The sequence below is a fragment of the Ipomoea nil genome, unplaced genomic scaffold, assembly GCF_001879475.1.
Source record: "Ipomoea nil cultivar Tokyo-kokei standard unplaced genomic scaffold, Asagao_1.1 scaffold0482, whole genome shotgun sequence".
Taxonomy (NCBI): domain Eukaryota; kingdom Viridiplantae; phylum Streptophyta; class Magnoliopsida; order Solanales; family Convolvulaceae; genus Ipomoea; species Ipomoea nil.
Window position 1 is genome coordinate 181,772 of NW_017616910.1, and position 13,960 is coordinate 195,731.

Sequence of the window (13,960 nt, forward strand, 5' to 3'; positions counted from 1 at the left end):
CTTCTTTTTTTTTTTTTTTTTCGTTTTTTAATTTTGATTTTTTTCCGTCCCCTTCCCACATTCTTTTTCTTAATCACTCTTACATTATCCCCCATTCTCCCCAACCATTGTGGATGCTCTAAGCCCATAGCGTTATTTGTCAGGTCCATAGCAGCGTCCGTATTTTTAAATTTTTTAAAAAACTATATCTACGTCAGTTGTTAAAAAAAAAAAAAAAAAAAAAAAAAAAAAAAAAAAAAAAAAAAAACGACCTTGTATATTTATATTATTTTTAAATATAAAATTTATTTTATTATTTCTTCTCAAAAATTCAAAACAGTTATACAATTCATATAAACATTCAACCTGTGCAATTTTACATTTCTACAAATTAGAAACCTACAACAATTCTTAAATTTTGAAATATATACACAATAATTTCTAAAATTCAACATATATACACAACAATCACTAAAATTCAAAATATATACTAAATAATTTTTAAAATTCAAAATATATACATAATAATTCATAAAATTTGAAGTGTGTGTGTGTGTGTGTATATATATATATATATATATATATATATATATATATATATATATATATATATATATATATATATATATATATATATATATATATATATATATATATATATGTTAATTCTAAAATATTTGAAATATATACACAATAATTTATAAAATTCAAAAAATATATATATAATAATTCAAAAAATTCAAAATATATATTCAATAATTTCTAAAATTTGAAATTATATGTTTTTTTTTAAAAAAATTTTTGTCAGATTCCTTTTTTTTTCCTTTTCCTTTTTCTTCCCTCAGCTCTCCTCTCTCTTAATTGGCACCTCAAGAACCAAAAAAAAAAAAAAAAAAAAAAAAAACAATTAAAAATGCCCAACGACTATGAATGCATTCACCCCTTGAGTCAAATTGGAATTGGATTGTGAAGGGACGCCCTTTGTCGTGGTTACCTACACCATTGACCCATATATAGTAATGCTAGGCTAGATGCAAGTTCTTTTGATTTATAAAAAAAAAAATCAATAATTTATTATTTAAAAGGGCGCTTTAAATAAAGTTCATCTATTAAGTGGTTTGTGGTCCATTAGTATTGAGTTGCTCCCCTAAGTTGGAGGTGTAAGGTTCGAACCTCACTTGAGGTAAGTAGTGTGCCTATATATAGGGTATCCCCATCTTATATAACTTGAGTTGATAAGAGAGTAAACTAATTGCGATTGCCATTAACTTATTGTAGAACCAGCTAGCTAGGGCTTTTATGCATTGTCCAATTGCGATTGCCATTAACTTAAGCTAGGGCTTTTATGCATTGTCCAATTGCGATTGCCATTAACTTATTGTAGAACCATGGACAATTGCATTGTCCAACCGTTCAGATACTCTCCATTATATTATATAATTAAGCTTAGTTTTCTCAATACAATCTATTTACGTATGTTCCATTCAACATGGTATAATATGACACATTTCTTGAATCTTGTGATCAATTACTACTAAAACTCATTCGATTTGCATCTTAGTTATCATTGAATATATAGTTTCTTAGTCGGAGCAACATTAACTAAGTTAGTCAAATTGTTGACTTAATAATTATAAAGTTACCAGTTATACTCCTACTAGTTGACTAGTTGTTAGAGTACTCCTACCAAACTACTTATTAACTTCCTTAATTTTAATCAATCAAGTTTACGTTTTGATAGTGAGATTTACACCTTAGAATAGTGATTGCGAGTTTTCCATCCTCACAAAGAATATATAATTCCTTGATCACTTGCATTGCTACTATCGATAATTTCCATGTTTCTCAACAGCAGCTCAACCTTACTACCTTGTCTTTAGCTTTACCGGTCAGATACCGTCGATATATACAACCCAAATGCAGCGTCTTATATATATGTCATTCCGCCACCCCACTGTATCTTCAATCACAATAAATGGGAGAATTATTGGGCCGTTTCTTGCCGGAAAATATCAGGCCGGACGACGCGAATCCGCCATGGATGAACAAAGGCGACAATGCATGGCAGCTAACCTCCGCAACCTTCGTCGGCCTCCAAAGCATTCCCGGCCTGGTTATCCTCTACGGCAGCATCGTCAAGAAGAAATGGGCCGTCAACTCCGCCTTCATGGCGCTCTACGCCTTCGCCGCCGTCTTGGTTTGCTGGGTTGGTTGGGGCTATCAGTTGGCCTTCGGCGCCTCACTTTCTCCGTTCATCGGAAAGCCCAGCGGCGGCGCGATGGACCAGAATTTCCTCCTCAGGCAGGCGTTCATCGGAAAGTTCCCCAACGCCACCATGATTTACTTCCAGTTCGTCTTCGCCGCCATCACCATGATTCTCCTCGCCGGCGCGTTGCTGGGACGGATGAATTTTCTCGCGTGGATGCTTTTCGTTCCTCTCTGGCTTACTTTTTCGTACACCGTTTGCGCTTTTAGTATTTGGAGTCCCGGCGGTTGGCTGTTTAAGATGGGAATAATTGACTACTCCGGCGGCCTAGTCATCCACCTCTCCTCCGGCGTGGCCGGTTTCACCGCCGCGTACTGGGTGGGCCCACGCGCGGCGAGAGATCGGGAGAGGTTCCCGCCGAACAACATCCTCCTAATGCTCGCCGGCGCCGGAATATTATGGATGGGTTGGACGGGGTTCAACGGCGGCGATCCTTACGTCGCCAGCGCCGACGCCTCCCTGGCGGTGCTCAACACGCACATATGCGCGTCGGCGAGTTTGCTGACGTGGCTTTTATTAGACATTCTCTTCTACGAGAAGCCCTCCGTGATCGGCGCTACGCAAGGGATGATCACCGGCCTAGTTTGCATCACGCCGGCCGCCGGCGTCGTGCAAGGCTGGGCGGCGATCATAATGGGAATTCTCTCCGGCAGCCTCCCCTGGTTCAGCATGATGTTCGTACACAAAAGAGTAAAGCTCCTGAAACAAGTGGACGATACCCTAGCGGTTTTCCACACCCACGCCGTCGCCGGAAGCCTCGGCGCGATCCTCGCCGGGTTTTTCGCGAACCCTAAACTCAGCCGCATCTTCTACGGCGTTCCCGACTGGGAAAAGCTGATCGGTTTAGCTTACGGGCTCCACAACCACCGCATCGCCGCCGGGCTCCGCCAGATGGGGATTCAGTTGGTCGGGATCGGATTCGTGGTCGTGTACAACGTTGTTGTCACGAGCTTGATTTGCTTGGTAGTAAAGCTGGTAGTTCCGTTAAGGTTAACGGAAGAACAGTTGATTGTTGGGGACAGTGCTGTTCATGGAGAAGATGCATATGCACTGTGGGGGGATGGAGCAAAGCTTGAAACCTCAAGAAACATTCATTCTAACTCCAACAAGATTCATTCTGCCATTCAACTTGAAGACCACCCACTACCAAAAACTCCAATTTCTATCATTTCCCAACCCGAATCTGAATTAATCTCACAATAATCAAATATCAAATGTTATAAAACTAAGAACTAGATGCTTGAGTTAAAGCACGAGCAACCCGATTCACTGATCTAGAAACGTAACTAATGGAAACAATTCTGAAGAGCTAATAAAACGTTTACAATTATCAATAATATAATACCTTTATAAAAAAGATTATTTTGCGAACTAAGCAAGCACCATTTCAAGGAAGGCAGTCTATCTCCAAGATAATTGCAAAAAACAAGTTAAATGAACCTAATGCAATTAAGTGACTTTGTTTGTTATCCTAAATCAATAATGAAGTTAAGAAGATTAGACTTTGTTTAGTAAATGACTATTAGTCGATTGGGTTAGAGAGTATAACTAATTAAAAATATTAGTTGATTGTAAAAAAAGTGTTTAATTAATTGTTTGGTATAATTTCTTTTTTCTCAAAATTTTTTTTTGAATTTTAACATTTTAAAATTACAAAAAAACTGATTAACCAAACACTTATATTAATTTTTTAATCAAGTCAAACAATTAATAATGATCAAATAAACCAAAATTGACTGACTATTTTACCATAAATCATTTTAGTTAAGAGAAAAATCTAATTACAGTCTAGTGATATGCACATAATAAATCTCATTTAATTTTTGTATAATAACTCACAAACCATTGTACTAGAATAGATAAACATGCCTAGCATTACAATGTAATACATTGTTCATATCAAATGTAAAGTTAATCTTATCCAACAAACAATGTTCGTTAATCCTAACAAATGAAAGTAAAAACAAGCCTACAAATTGAAGAAAACTATGCTAAATGAACACCGGCATACGAGCAAGCTAGGATTAAGGCGGCAGAGCCCCTGAAGAAGAAGAAGTTGATTATTCCTTGTTGGTTTTGTTGATGAGGGATTTGTGAATGTGAGGGATGACGCCGCCGCCGGCGATGGTTCCTTTGATGAGGGTGTCGAGCTCTTCATCGCCGCGGATGGCGAGCTGCAAGTGCCTTGGCGTGATTCTCTTCACCTTCAGATCTTTGCTGGCGTTTCCGGCCAACTCCAGCACCTCCGCCGTCAAATACTCCAGGATTGCGGCGGTGTAAACCGCCGCCGTTGCTCCAACTCTCCCGTGGGCTGAGGTTCGGGTCTTCAGCTGACGGTGAATCCTGCCCACCGGAAACTGCAATCCCACCATTTTAGTTTCTATTACACAACCTATAATCATCACATATATGCTATAAAGTCTTCCTATTGTTTCTATTACAAATTTTACACTACAATACTAAAAAATTAAGTGATAGACAAAACTCTTTGAGTTCTTATTTAGGTCATTTATGACCATTATATTGTGATCTGAAATAGACGTAATAGATTTTAAGTACTTTATAATGATAACACATACTGTTGCAAAAATCACAACTAGACGCTGATTAATCAGCACCTAAGTACTAGGCAATGCCTCCTAGGTGCCCGCTTAGGCGCTTAGCAATTTTTTCAACATTGATAACACATAAGCTATTTAAGCACAGTCCTATTGATACCATGATTGAAAAAATCGTTCAGGGCATTTAAGAATCGTCTAAGCGCCGATTAATCAGTGTCTAAGCAAGATTTTTGCAACACTTATTAATACTGTTACGATTTCACACTACAACATCTAGCTACACACAAAATTAAGTGATAGGCAAAACTCTAAAAATTCTATAGTTCTTTAACTAAGACAATGTAAGTAACAACTATGGCCGAAGGTGCTCAATGCTTTCTGAAATTAGATAAATTATTGCGTTTTACATGTATAATACATGTATGTGCCTTTTGTATATATCTAAACACAGATTTCATATGACAATCACAATAATAATTCCTTAACCGAGTCAAACAAAGGCAATAGTTCCAGTTTATTCATGTTAAAGGGAGCAGAGATATACTATACCTGGAGACCGGCGCGAGAAGACCGAGAGACCGGCCTTTTCTTGTCCTTATCCTTGCTGGCTGCCGCCGCCGCCGCAGCCGCCGTTGTCTTTCCGGCCAAAAGCCCCTTCCCACCTTTTCCGGCCATTATATCACCCTGAACAACAAATCAACCACCAGAAAACTAAAATTCAGTTCTCCTTGTCAAAGAAATCGCACAATCATAGCTCAAAAACATCAGAGTAAGCATAGACAGAGCAACTAACAAGGCAACGGAGGAAACGACGATGGAGAGATCGAAATACCTTAGGAATTCCGAAGATGAGAGGAGAATGAAGAACTGAAGAAGATTAACGAATAACGAGAAGTGCGAGATCTGTTGGTGGATTTCTGGCTCAGCTTTTATTGGCGGATATTTTTGGTGGGAATATGAAATTTTTAGATTTTCAAAATTTTGCCGCTTTATGGATTTGCCCTCCTTTTTTCACTTAATACCCGGTTTTCCCCATACCAAATCTCATGTTCACGTGGGCCATAATTGTCCAGTATTAATACCAAATGTATAATGTTGTAAGAACATCCACATTTGTAAATTTTTTTCATAACAAAAAACTAAATGATAGTTTTTTATTAATGTGGAGATGAATTTTTAGAATGTTTTTTTTTTCTTGCAAATGTAGTATTTTTGTGGACTCTTCATTTGAGAGAAAATTGAAAAGACATATGAATTCTGTGCGTGGAGTGCGTTTTTGTTTCCGTTCTAAGCTTTATTTATTTTTCTACTTTTTTGTTGCTCCTGTCAGATTAGTTTTTTTATTTTCTTTTTTTTCTTCTCATTTTTTCTTGACCTCTTTATCTTTCCTACATGAAGTTTAAAAATCCGTGAAAATGTGTGAGCTGATATGGATGCTCTAAGGCACACATAGTTGTAAAACGATCACATTCATCTTGGAAAGCCACAATCAACTTGAGGAGGTAAATTGTGAATCCCTAAATCAACTTCTTATCAAATTGGAACCCAAATTTTATTATGGAGAACCTTCACATTATTCTTAGAGTGATGACTTTATGTCAAATAGTCTACCATTGAGCTAGCTTTGCGGGGCTTCACAATCATTATTTGATGATATATGATTAGTTCGGATATTAGGCATGGTCACTCCACCCAAGAGGTCGTACTCGAAGTTGATTGAGTATGCTCGGTCACTTGGGCAATCAAAAGGGTTAATGGAGTGGCATGACAGTTACGAAGTAAATGCATCCAACTCTTTGTTTTCTCACCCAATAATTGAGGCTTAAATTATGACAGTTATTTTATTAATTCATATATAATACTTAGTGGCATTTATGAGTTTATCTATGAGTAAAATAGTTGTATAAAAATCTCTGAATAAAAGGACATTGAAACTTTACTATGGGAGAACAAGGTCATACGTTCTAGGATGAAACAAATCACGATGGTTCGATGGATAATGACTAATGAGTAGTTTGGGGGTCCCCTCCAATTTGATTTAAAATACCCGTGGATATATAAGACTTAAAATGGCTCCATGTTTGACTTTCTGATTATTCTAAAGTAATAATATACTTTCTTTGTTCTCAAAGTATTCTTGAGCGTTGTCTCTTCACATTAGAATCATCTTAAGTGGTTGTGTTGGTCCGCCCGCAATTGCCTTAGGTCAAATCAACAATATACATTGGTTAAATTTTGCTTTGGTGTATAAAAGATGTAACTATATTAAGAAGACTATATGCGACGGGTTCAACAAAAAAAAAAAATTGTCAAGAATCGAACTCCTTTACGTACGAAATAACATTCGTCTATTACTTTTAAGTGATAATATAATAATATTAATTCATTGATTTTTAAAAATATATTATTATTATTATTATTATATTATTATTATTTTATTAAAAAAGAATTACATATTTGAAATTTATGGTTATTTAGTTTTATACACGTTTTTGTATTGTAATTTTATTTTTTGCTATTTGCTTTCTTTTTGTAGGTTAAAAAAAGTTCATACTCCATATAAAGGTAGATAACACTATTTGTAGACAATAGTATTATTTTGTACATATTGTATAAATTATATTGTATAAAGACAAGTTTGACGATGCTTAAAAACCTCCTATAAAATCAACATATCAATTAAATATTTCAAAAAAGGTGTCAAGCATGATTCGTAAATCAAAAATCATAAGTTTGATTTTTGTCCATACATTTTTGATTGAGTCTTTTACACATTGTTCTTCTAATATTATTTATCTATCTCTTATATGTGTTTTGTAAGCTATTATACATGAGAGGACATAAAACTTTTAGTTAATGTATGTCATAGAGGATAGTCACTCTTTATTTTTGTACTATAATATTGTCATAGTTAAGAAATAAAAATAATTGAATTTTGTTACCCTGATTAAATAAAAATTATAAAATTGGAATTCATTACTCTAATTTGATAAAAATTTAAAACGATTTGGTATGTTATTATTAATTTGTCAAGCACATTGTGCTTGAATGACATGTAGTGATCTCTTCTATGTGGAGGGTCATGAGATCGAGTCTCAATGGAGGCGTTGTTGACTCTGTGTGCTTCATTAGGTTGAGAAAGTATGTTTGAATAGATACTACAATGTATAGTAATAGAGTCAGTAGCATTCCAAAAGTTAAAAAAATGTCATAGGATCTGTGAAGGAATTAACTGAAGTAGGAAGTTACAACCAAATAACTAGTCTACAGAAGCACAAATAGAACAAGTAACAACTAAAGAGATTCTAGCACAAATAGAACAAGTAACAAAAAAGTTAAAAAAAATGTCATAGGATCAAGGTTGCAAAAATCGCTAGGCGTTCCTCGAGAGGACGCCTAGGCGCCTCTTTTTTTTTAAAAAAAAAAGATTTTTTCAAAAAAAATTATTTAAGACTTGGTAATTATAAACTATTTAGTATTTTAATAGCCAGTACTAAAATATTAAATATTAACTTAAAAAAATCTAGAATTGTAAATTGTATAAAGATTTAAATAATCAAAACACAACCCAAAGTCACAACTCACAAAGTATTAAGGGATAAAGTACAAATAAACCATTGAACTATTTGGGAAACGACAATTAAGCCATCGAACTCAAATAACCTCCAAATAAGCCACTGAACCGAGGTATTAATATTAAAGTACCTGATTTCGAATTTATTTATTACATTTTTAAGGTTTGCGACCGATTTGAACAATTTAGGGTTATTTCACTAAAAGCGGCGTTAATTTGAGCGAAATAACTCATTTAAAAAAACACAAAAAAATAATTAACCGGCATTCTAAATGCCCGCCTAGTCCGCCGCAACTTAATCGACGCTAAAGCGACCAGCCACTTAAAATGGTGATTCCACCGAAATTCTAGGCGACCAGCCATCGCCTAGCGTTTAGACGCGATTTTTGCAATATTACATAGTATTAGGACGGTTTCATAAGATCAATAACATAATCTACGCCAAACCGGGAACTTGGGCAAATTATACCGTGCAACAGGGCGCACAATGCATTTTGCGCCCTGACCCAAAACAACGTCGTTTTGTACATTTTCCTGTGTCTGTTGTTCACTTCTTAAAAAAAATCTCATGTTTCGAATCTATAGAATTGTATAATAGAATGTACAGAATTTTATAATTGAATACAAATAATCTTTTTTGAAAGAATAATACATATAATCTAACATAATACACATAAACTCTTAACTCTTTTAAAAAAATTCCCATGTTTCGAATGTACAGAATTATATAATAGAATGAACAGAATTGTATAATAGAATGTACATATTTTTATAACAGAATACACATAATTTTTTTTGAAAAGATAAAAATTTCCTATTTCGAATGTACATAATTGTATAACAGAATACACATACATTTTCTTCGCGTCAATTCCTCACCCAACTTAACAAAATGACATCGTTTTAGAAGGCGTGGAGCGTAAATTACTATGTACACCGTGGTGCACGGTATAACGGCTAGGGAACTTTGGGTTTAAAAATAGAAAACATGAATCTGTAATTGGACCTGCGCTTCTCTATTCACGGGCCTAGCCCATGAGCCCATCAAGCAACAAACTCCCCGACTTGATCCAGTTCATTCTTCTTTCTTCAATTTCACTGAAGAGTTTTCGTTGGAGCTCAAAACACAGGCACAAGGTCTGTTAATGGTGAATTTTCAGAAGTTACTCTTTTTGTTTTTCCCTCAAATCATGATCTTTCGATTCATGTTTTTTTGGCATATAGAAGAAATTCGATCCGATTAATTGTTTTCCGGACATCGTTTTCTATGGTTTGATTAGTAGAAACTAGTTTACGTTTTTGAAATTTTCATTTTTGTTTAATCGATTATTGCAGCTGCATAAGAAAATTTGTTCAGGATGGCAAACCGACCTCAGATCCGCACTAACAACTCAGCACTCATTGCTATGATTGGTGATGAGGTAAAAGATGCTAACTTTAATTCATGACCTCTAGATAAATGTGTGTTTTGTGCAAATTTTGTGTTTTCATTGTTGTGTTATTATGGGTTAATCTGGCTTGACTGGCACTTACATACTTCTATTGCATTTTTGCTAATGGCCTCTTAATATCCAACACATACTTAATAAAAAGGATTAATCAGTTGTTTTGGTGCAAAATCCATGAAAGCAATGAAGGGTTTAAACTGTTGGAGTGTAAAATGTCTGGGTAACAATTCTTCTCTACTGATGTGCCATGGCAATTTAGTTTATGACATAAACACAGATTGTAAGTATTTGGTTGCATATAATTGGGGAAACAACATTTTTAGTCTTTAATTGTGACCATGGTGGACATTTTAGTCTCTCAGTTATTCATGATTTAGATTTAATCCCTCAATTGTTATTAAAGTGATGGATTTTGTTCCTGACTGACTGAATCCATCACTAATTTGCCACTTAACGAAGTGGGACAGACCTAATTTGGCACAATAACAACTAAGCGACTAAATCTACACTATGAATAACTAAGGGACTAAACCTATCCTTTTTCCCATATAATTTATGAGTTGACAAAAGAGAGATGTGTGTACTATTTACATGGTTTTACTGAGGTATTGATTGCCGCATTATTTGCCTTTCTGGAGCTTTCTTACACCATGCAAATGTAGGATACGGTTACTGGATTTTTAATGGCTGGAGTTGGCAACGTGGACTTGAGAAGAAAAACAAACTACCTTATTGTGGATTCAAGTATGTTTTTGGCCTTGAATTCCTATCTTTCAGTTCCTTGAGCATGATTAATTGCTATGTTGGTGACCAATGGGCTAAAATTTCCTGTTATAACCCAGCAGCAACGTGGACATGAGCCCATCAAGCAACAAACTCCCCGACTTGATCCAGTTCATTCTTCTTTCTTCAATTTCACTGAAGAGTTTTCGTTGGAGCTCAAAACACAGGCACAAGGTCTGTTAATGGTGAATTTTCAGAAGTTACTCTTCTTTTTTTTTTTTTTTTCCCCTCAAATCATGCTCTTTCGATTCATGTTTTTTTGGCATATAGAAGAAATTCGATCCGATTAATTGTTTTCCGGACATCGTTTTCTATGGTTTGATTAGTAGAAACTAGTTTACGTTTTTGAAATTTTCATTTTTGTTTAATCGATTATTGCAGCTGCATAAGAAAATTTGTTCAGGATGGCAAACCGACCTCAGATCCGCACTAACAACTCAGCACTCATTGCTATGATTGGTGATGAGGTAAAAGATGCTAACTTTAATTCATGACCTCTAGATAAATGTGTGTTTTGTGCAAATTTTGTGTTTTCATTGTTGTGTTATTATGGGTTAATCTGGCTTGACTGGCATTTACATACTTCTATTGCATTTTTGCTAATGGCCTCTTAATATCCAACACATACTTAATAAAAAGGATTAATCAGTTGTTTTGGTGCAAAATCCATGAAAGCAGTGAAGGGTTTAAACTGTTGGAGTGTAAAATGTCTGGGTAACAATTCTTCTCTAATGATGTGCCATGGCAATTTAGTTTATGACATAAACACAGATTGTAAGTATTTGGTTGCATATAATTGGGGAAACAACATTTTTAGTCTTTAATTGTGACCATGGTGGACATTTTAGTCTCTCAGTTATTCATGATTTAGATTTAATCCCTCAATTGTTATTAAAGTGATGAATTTTGTTCCTGACTGACTGAATCCATCACTAATTTGCCACTTAACGAAGTGGGACAGACCTAATTTGGCACAATAACAACTAAGCGACTAAATCTACACTATGAATAACTAAGGGACTAAACCTATACTTTTTCCCATATAATTTGAGTTGACAAAAGAGAGATGTGTGTACTATTTACATGGTTTTACTGAGGTATTAATTGCTGCATTATTTGCCTTTCTGGAGCTTTCTTACACCATGCAAATGTAGGATACGGTTACTGGATTTTTAATGGCTGGAGTTGGCAACATGGACTTGAGAAGAAAAACAAACTACCTTATTGTGGATTCAAGTATGTTTTTGGCTGGAGTTGGCAATGCATGATTAATTGCTATGTTGGTGACCAATGGGCTAAAATTTCCTGTTGTAACCCAGCAGCAAGGGTGCCTCACCATTTTGTTGAATGCAGAATCTTTTTTTTTTTTTGTTGATGGATATAAGATTGAAGTTTGAGCCTTTATTGAGAGTTTATTTTTCTTTTTCATATTTGAAGTCAATTATCTATAAATTTAAAATAAAGTCATCTGTATTTTTAGCAAACTATGTAGAACAGTTTGTTCATTTTCACTCATAAATTTCAGCTTTATTCGTGGAAAAGTAAGCAAACATAGCTGCCCTGTTTGGTAAAATAGTTAGCTTATCAGCCAATTTTGGTTTATTTGACCACTATTAGTTGTTTGACTTGGTTAAAAAAATCAATATAAGTGTTTGGTTAATTAGCTTTTTGCAACTCCAAAATGTTAAAATTCAAAAAGCTATTCAAAGCAACTTTTTCAAGTAGCTTTTTGAGAAAAGAAATTATACCACACAACTATCAACTAATAGCTAATTTACTAAACATCTTTTTACAATCAGCTAATATTATCAACTAGTCATTCCCTCTAACTCAATCAGCTAACAGCCATTTACCAAACAACCTCCCTTTTTTTTTTTTCCTCTGATTTCTTTACCCAAAAACCAATGCTTTAAAAAAAAAAAAACTTATTTTGTAAATATACTTAATCAATTTCTTTTCTTTGTTATGGTTTAGAAACTACGGTGAAACAGATTGAAGACGCTTTTAAAGAGTTCACTACGAGAGAGGACATTGCAATAGTGTTGATCAGCCAATATGTAAGCATTGTTTTATTTCCTGAATGTTATATTGACTTGGTTTAAGCTTCCTCCTCTTCCATTATTTCTTGTGTGTTGCATAGATAAATGACACTGTCGTGGAACAATATTACAATCTGGAAAAGTTTTATACATCTGGAAATTGTATAATGCATTGGATTTTTTTAATCAAATCGTTGTGCTACAACCACTCCACTAGGAATGTTTACGGGCTAACAGCTCCCTTAACGTTTTACAATCGTTTGTTCTTGAGATTAAGCTATAATCCTTTCCACCGCACTTCAATGTTCAGGTTGCAAACATGATAAGGTTTTTGGTTGATGGTTATAACACGCCGATACCAGCCATCCTGGAGATTCCTTCAAAGGACCATCCCTACGATCCTGCACAGGATTCTATTCTTTCACGAGTGAAGTACCTCTTCTCTACCGAATCTGTGGCATCTGGACGACACTGAACTTGATGATTCTTGTTTCTAAACCGCCCTTTTAGAGTTTAGACTCTACTCATCTGCACCTGCATTTATTTAAATTCATTTTTGAGTAATAATTCCTTGTGCTCGTTATTACTATATCTATATGTTTTGCCAGCAAACTGAAAATTTGTAGCATGGAGATCTGAGTACCTAGGTCACTTGCTTGACATTTTCCTTGTGGTTTACACTTACAGGATGCAATAAAATGATTTATACCCCAGAAAGGGTAGAGAACATCCATCTTTGAGCTTCTTAGTTCTTATATATAATTTGTACTGCTTATATTTCAACTTCTCCAAATTGTTCAATCTTTCAACCCATCAGAAGAACCCATTTTTATCATATTTCTTTTGAAACAATAAAATAAAGTTGTGTGCACAACACTTTGAGCCAACAGGTGCATGCTGCCATATAATGCATCTGTTAGCTAAAAGGTTGAATTCCTAACCCCAAGGGATCTTGTACGGGTTCTAAACTTCTAATATGTTAGGTAGGAGTGTCAGTGAGTCGAAGCCCGCGGGCTAACCTTAAACTGCCTCTCAGTGGGGAAGGTTAGGGCCTAACTTTTTGGCCTGCAAAAATACGGGGTATCGTGGGCTTGACCTGCATGGCTGCGTGGACTGGAGGGCTATATATGCAGGTTAGTCCGTGAGCTTCAAAGTTATGCACTCATAGCTTCAAAGTTATGCACTTTAAGGTTCAAGGTTTTACACTTCAAGGGTTAAATATATAGACCAAATTAAAGATTTAAAGTTATGCATAGGGAGACAGTTAAATGTTGTTTTATGACTTCGTTGGCTGAGAATGTTTGATTAGA

The 13,960-nt window shown here is 35.2% G+C and overlaps 3 protein-coding genes across 5 annotated transcripts; 2 read left to right on the plus strand and 1 right to left on the minus strand.

Moving 5' to 3' along the window:
• Positions 1–1,788: 1,788 nt before the first annotated feature.
• LOC109173480 (ammonium transporter 3 member 3-like) lies at positions 1,789–3,448 on the plus strand. Its single transcript, XM_019322717.1, has one exon. It carries the CDS (start codon positions 1,955–1,957, stop codon positions 3,446–3,448), a length of 1,494 nt encoding a protein of 497 aa, XP_019178262.1. The 5' UTR covers positions 1,789–1,954.
• A 594-nt stretch (positions 3,449–4,042) lies between these two features.
• LOC109173756 (probable histone H2A variant 1) lies at positions 4,043–5,722 on the minus strand. Its single transcript, XM_019323049.1, has 3 exons — positions 5,639–5,722; positions 5,356–5,490; positions 4,043–4,602 (listed from the first exon to the last, which is right to left on the minus strand). The coding sequence occupies exons 2-3, from the start codon at positions 5,479–5,481 to the stop codon at positions 4,306–4,308; spliced, it is 423 nt and encodes a 140-aa protein (XP_019178594.1). The 5' UTR covers positions 5,482–5,490; positions 5,639–5,722; the 3' UTR covers positions 4,043–4,305.
• A 3,706-nt stretch (positions 5,723–9,428) lies between these two features.
• LOC109173762 (V-type proton ATPase subunit F-like) lies at positions 9,429–13,393 on the plus strand. Of its 3 annotated transcripts, none has more exons than XM_019323054.1 (5): positions 9,429–9,517; positions 9,716–9,801; positions 10,491–10,572; positions 12,586–12,668; positions 12,961–13,393. In XM_019323054.1, the coding sequence occupies exons 2-5, from the start codon at positions 9,739–9,741 to the stop codon at positions 13,123–13,125; spliced, it is 393 nt and encodes a 130-aa protein (XP_019178599.1). In that variant the 5' UTR covers positions 9,429–9,517; positions 9,716–9,738; the 3' UTR covers positions 13,126–13,393. The 3 variants fall into 3 exon arrangements, with proteins under 3 accessions (XP_019178599.1, XP_019178601.1, XP_019178598.1); XM_019323056.1 differs by lacking the exons at positions 9,429–9,517; positions 9,716–9,801; positions 10,491–10,572 and adding exons at positions 10,682–10,785; positions 10,993–11,078; positions 11,766–11,847; XM_019323053.1 differs by lacking the exons at positions 9,429–9,517; positions 9,716–9,801; positions 10,491–10,572 and adding exons at positions 10,914–11,078; positions 11,766–11,847.
• Positions 13,394–13,960: the final 567 nt, after the last annotated feature.

Bases quoted from the DNA above. Each gene is read 5' to 3' on its own strand.
- LOC109173480 (XM_019322717.1), top strand. From the start codon at position 1,955: ATGGGAGAATTATTGGGCCGTTTCTTGCCGGAAAATATCAGGCCGGAC.
- LOC109173756 (XM_019323049.1), bottom strand. From the start codon at position 5,481: ATGGCCGGAAAAGGTGGGAAGGGGCTTTTGGCCGGAAAGACAACGGCG. The intron at 4,603-5,355 runs GTATAGTATATC...GTGGGATTGCAG, and splicing joins CTTCTCGCGCCGGTCTCCAG to TTTCCGGTGGGCAGGATTCA.
- LOC109173762 (XM_019323054.1), top strand. From the start codon at position 9,739: ATGGCAAACCGACCTCAGATCCGCACTAACAACTCAGCACTCATTGCT. The intron at 10,573-12,585 runs GTATGTTTTTGG...GTTATGGTTTAG, and splicing joins CTACCTTATTGTGGATTCAA to AAACTACGGTGAAACAGATT. The intron at 12,669-12,960 runs GTAAGCATTGTT...TTCAATGTTCAG, and splicing joins TAGTGTTGATCAGCCAATAT to GTTGCAAACATGATAAGGTT.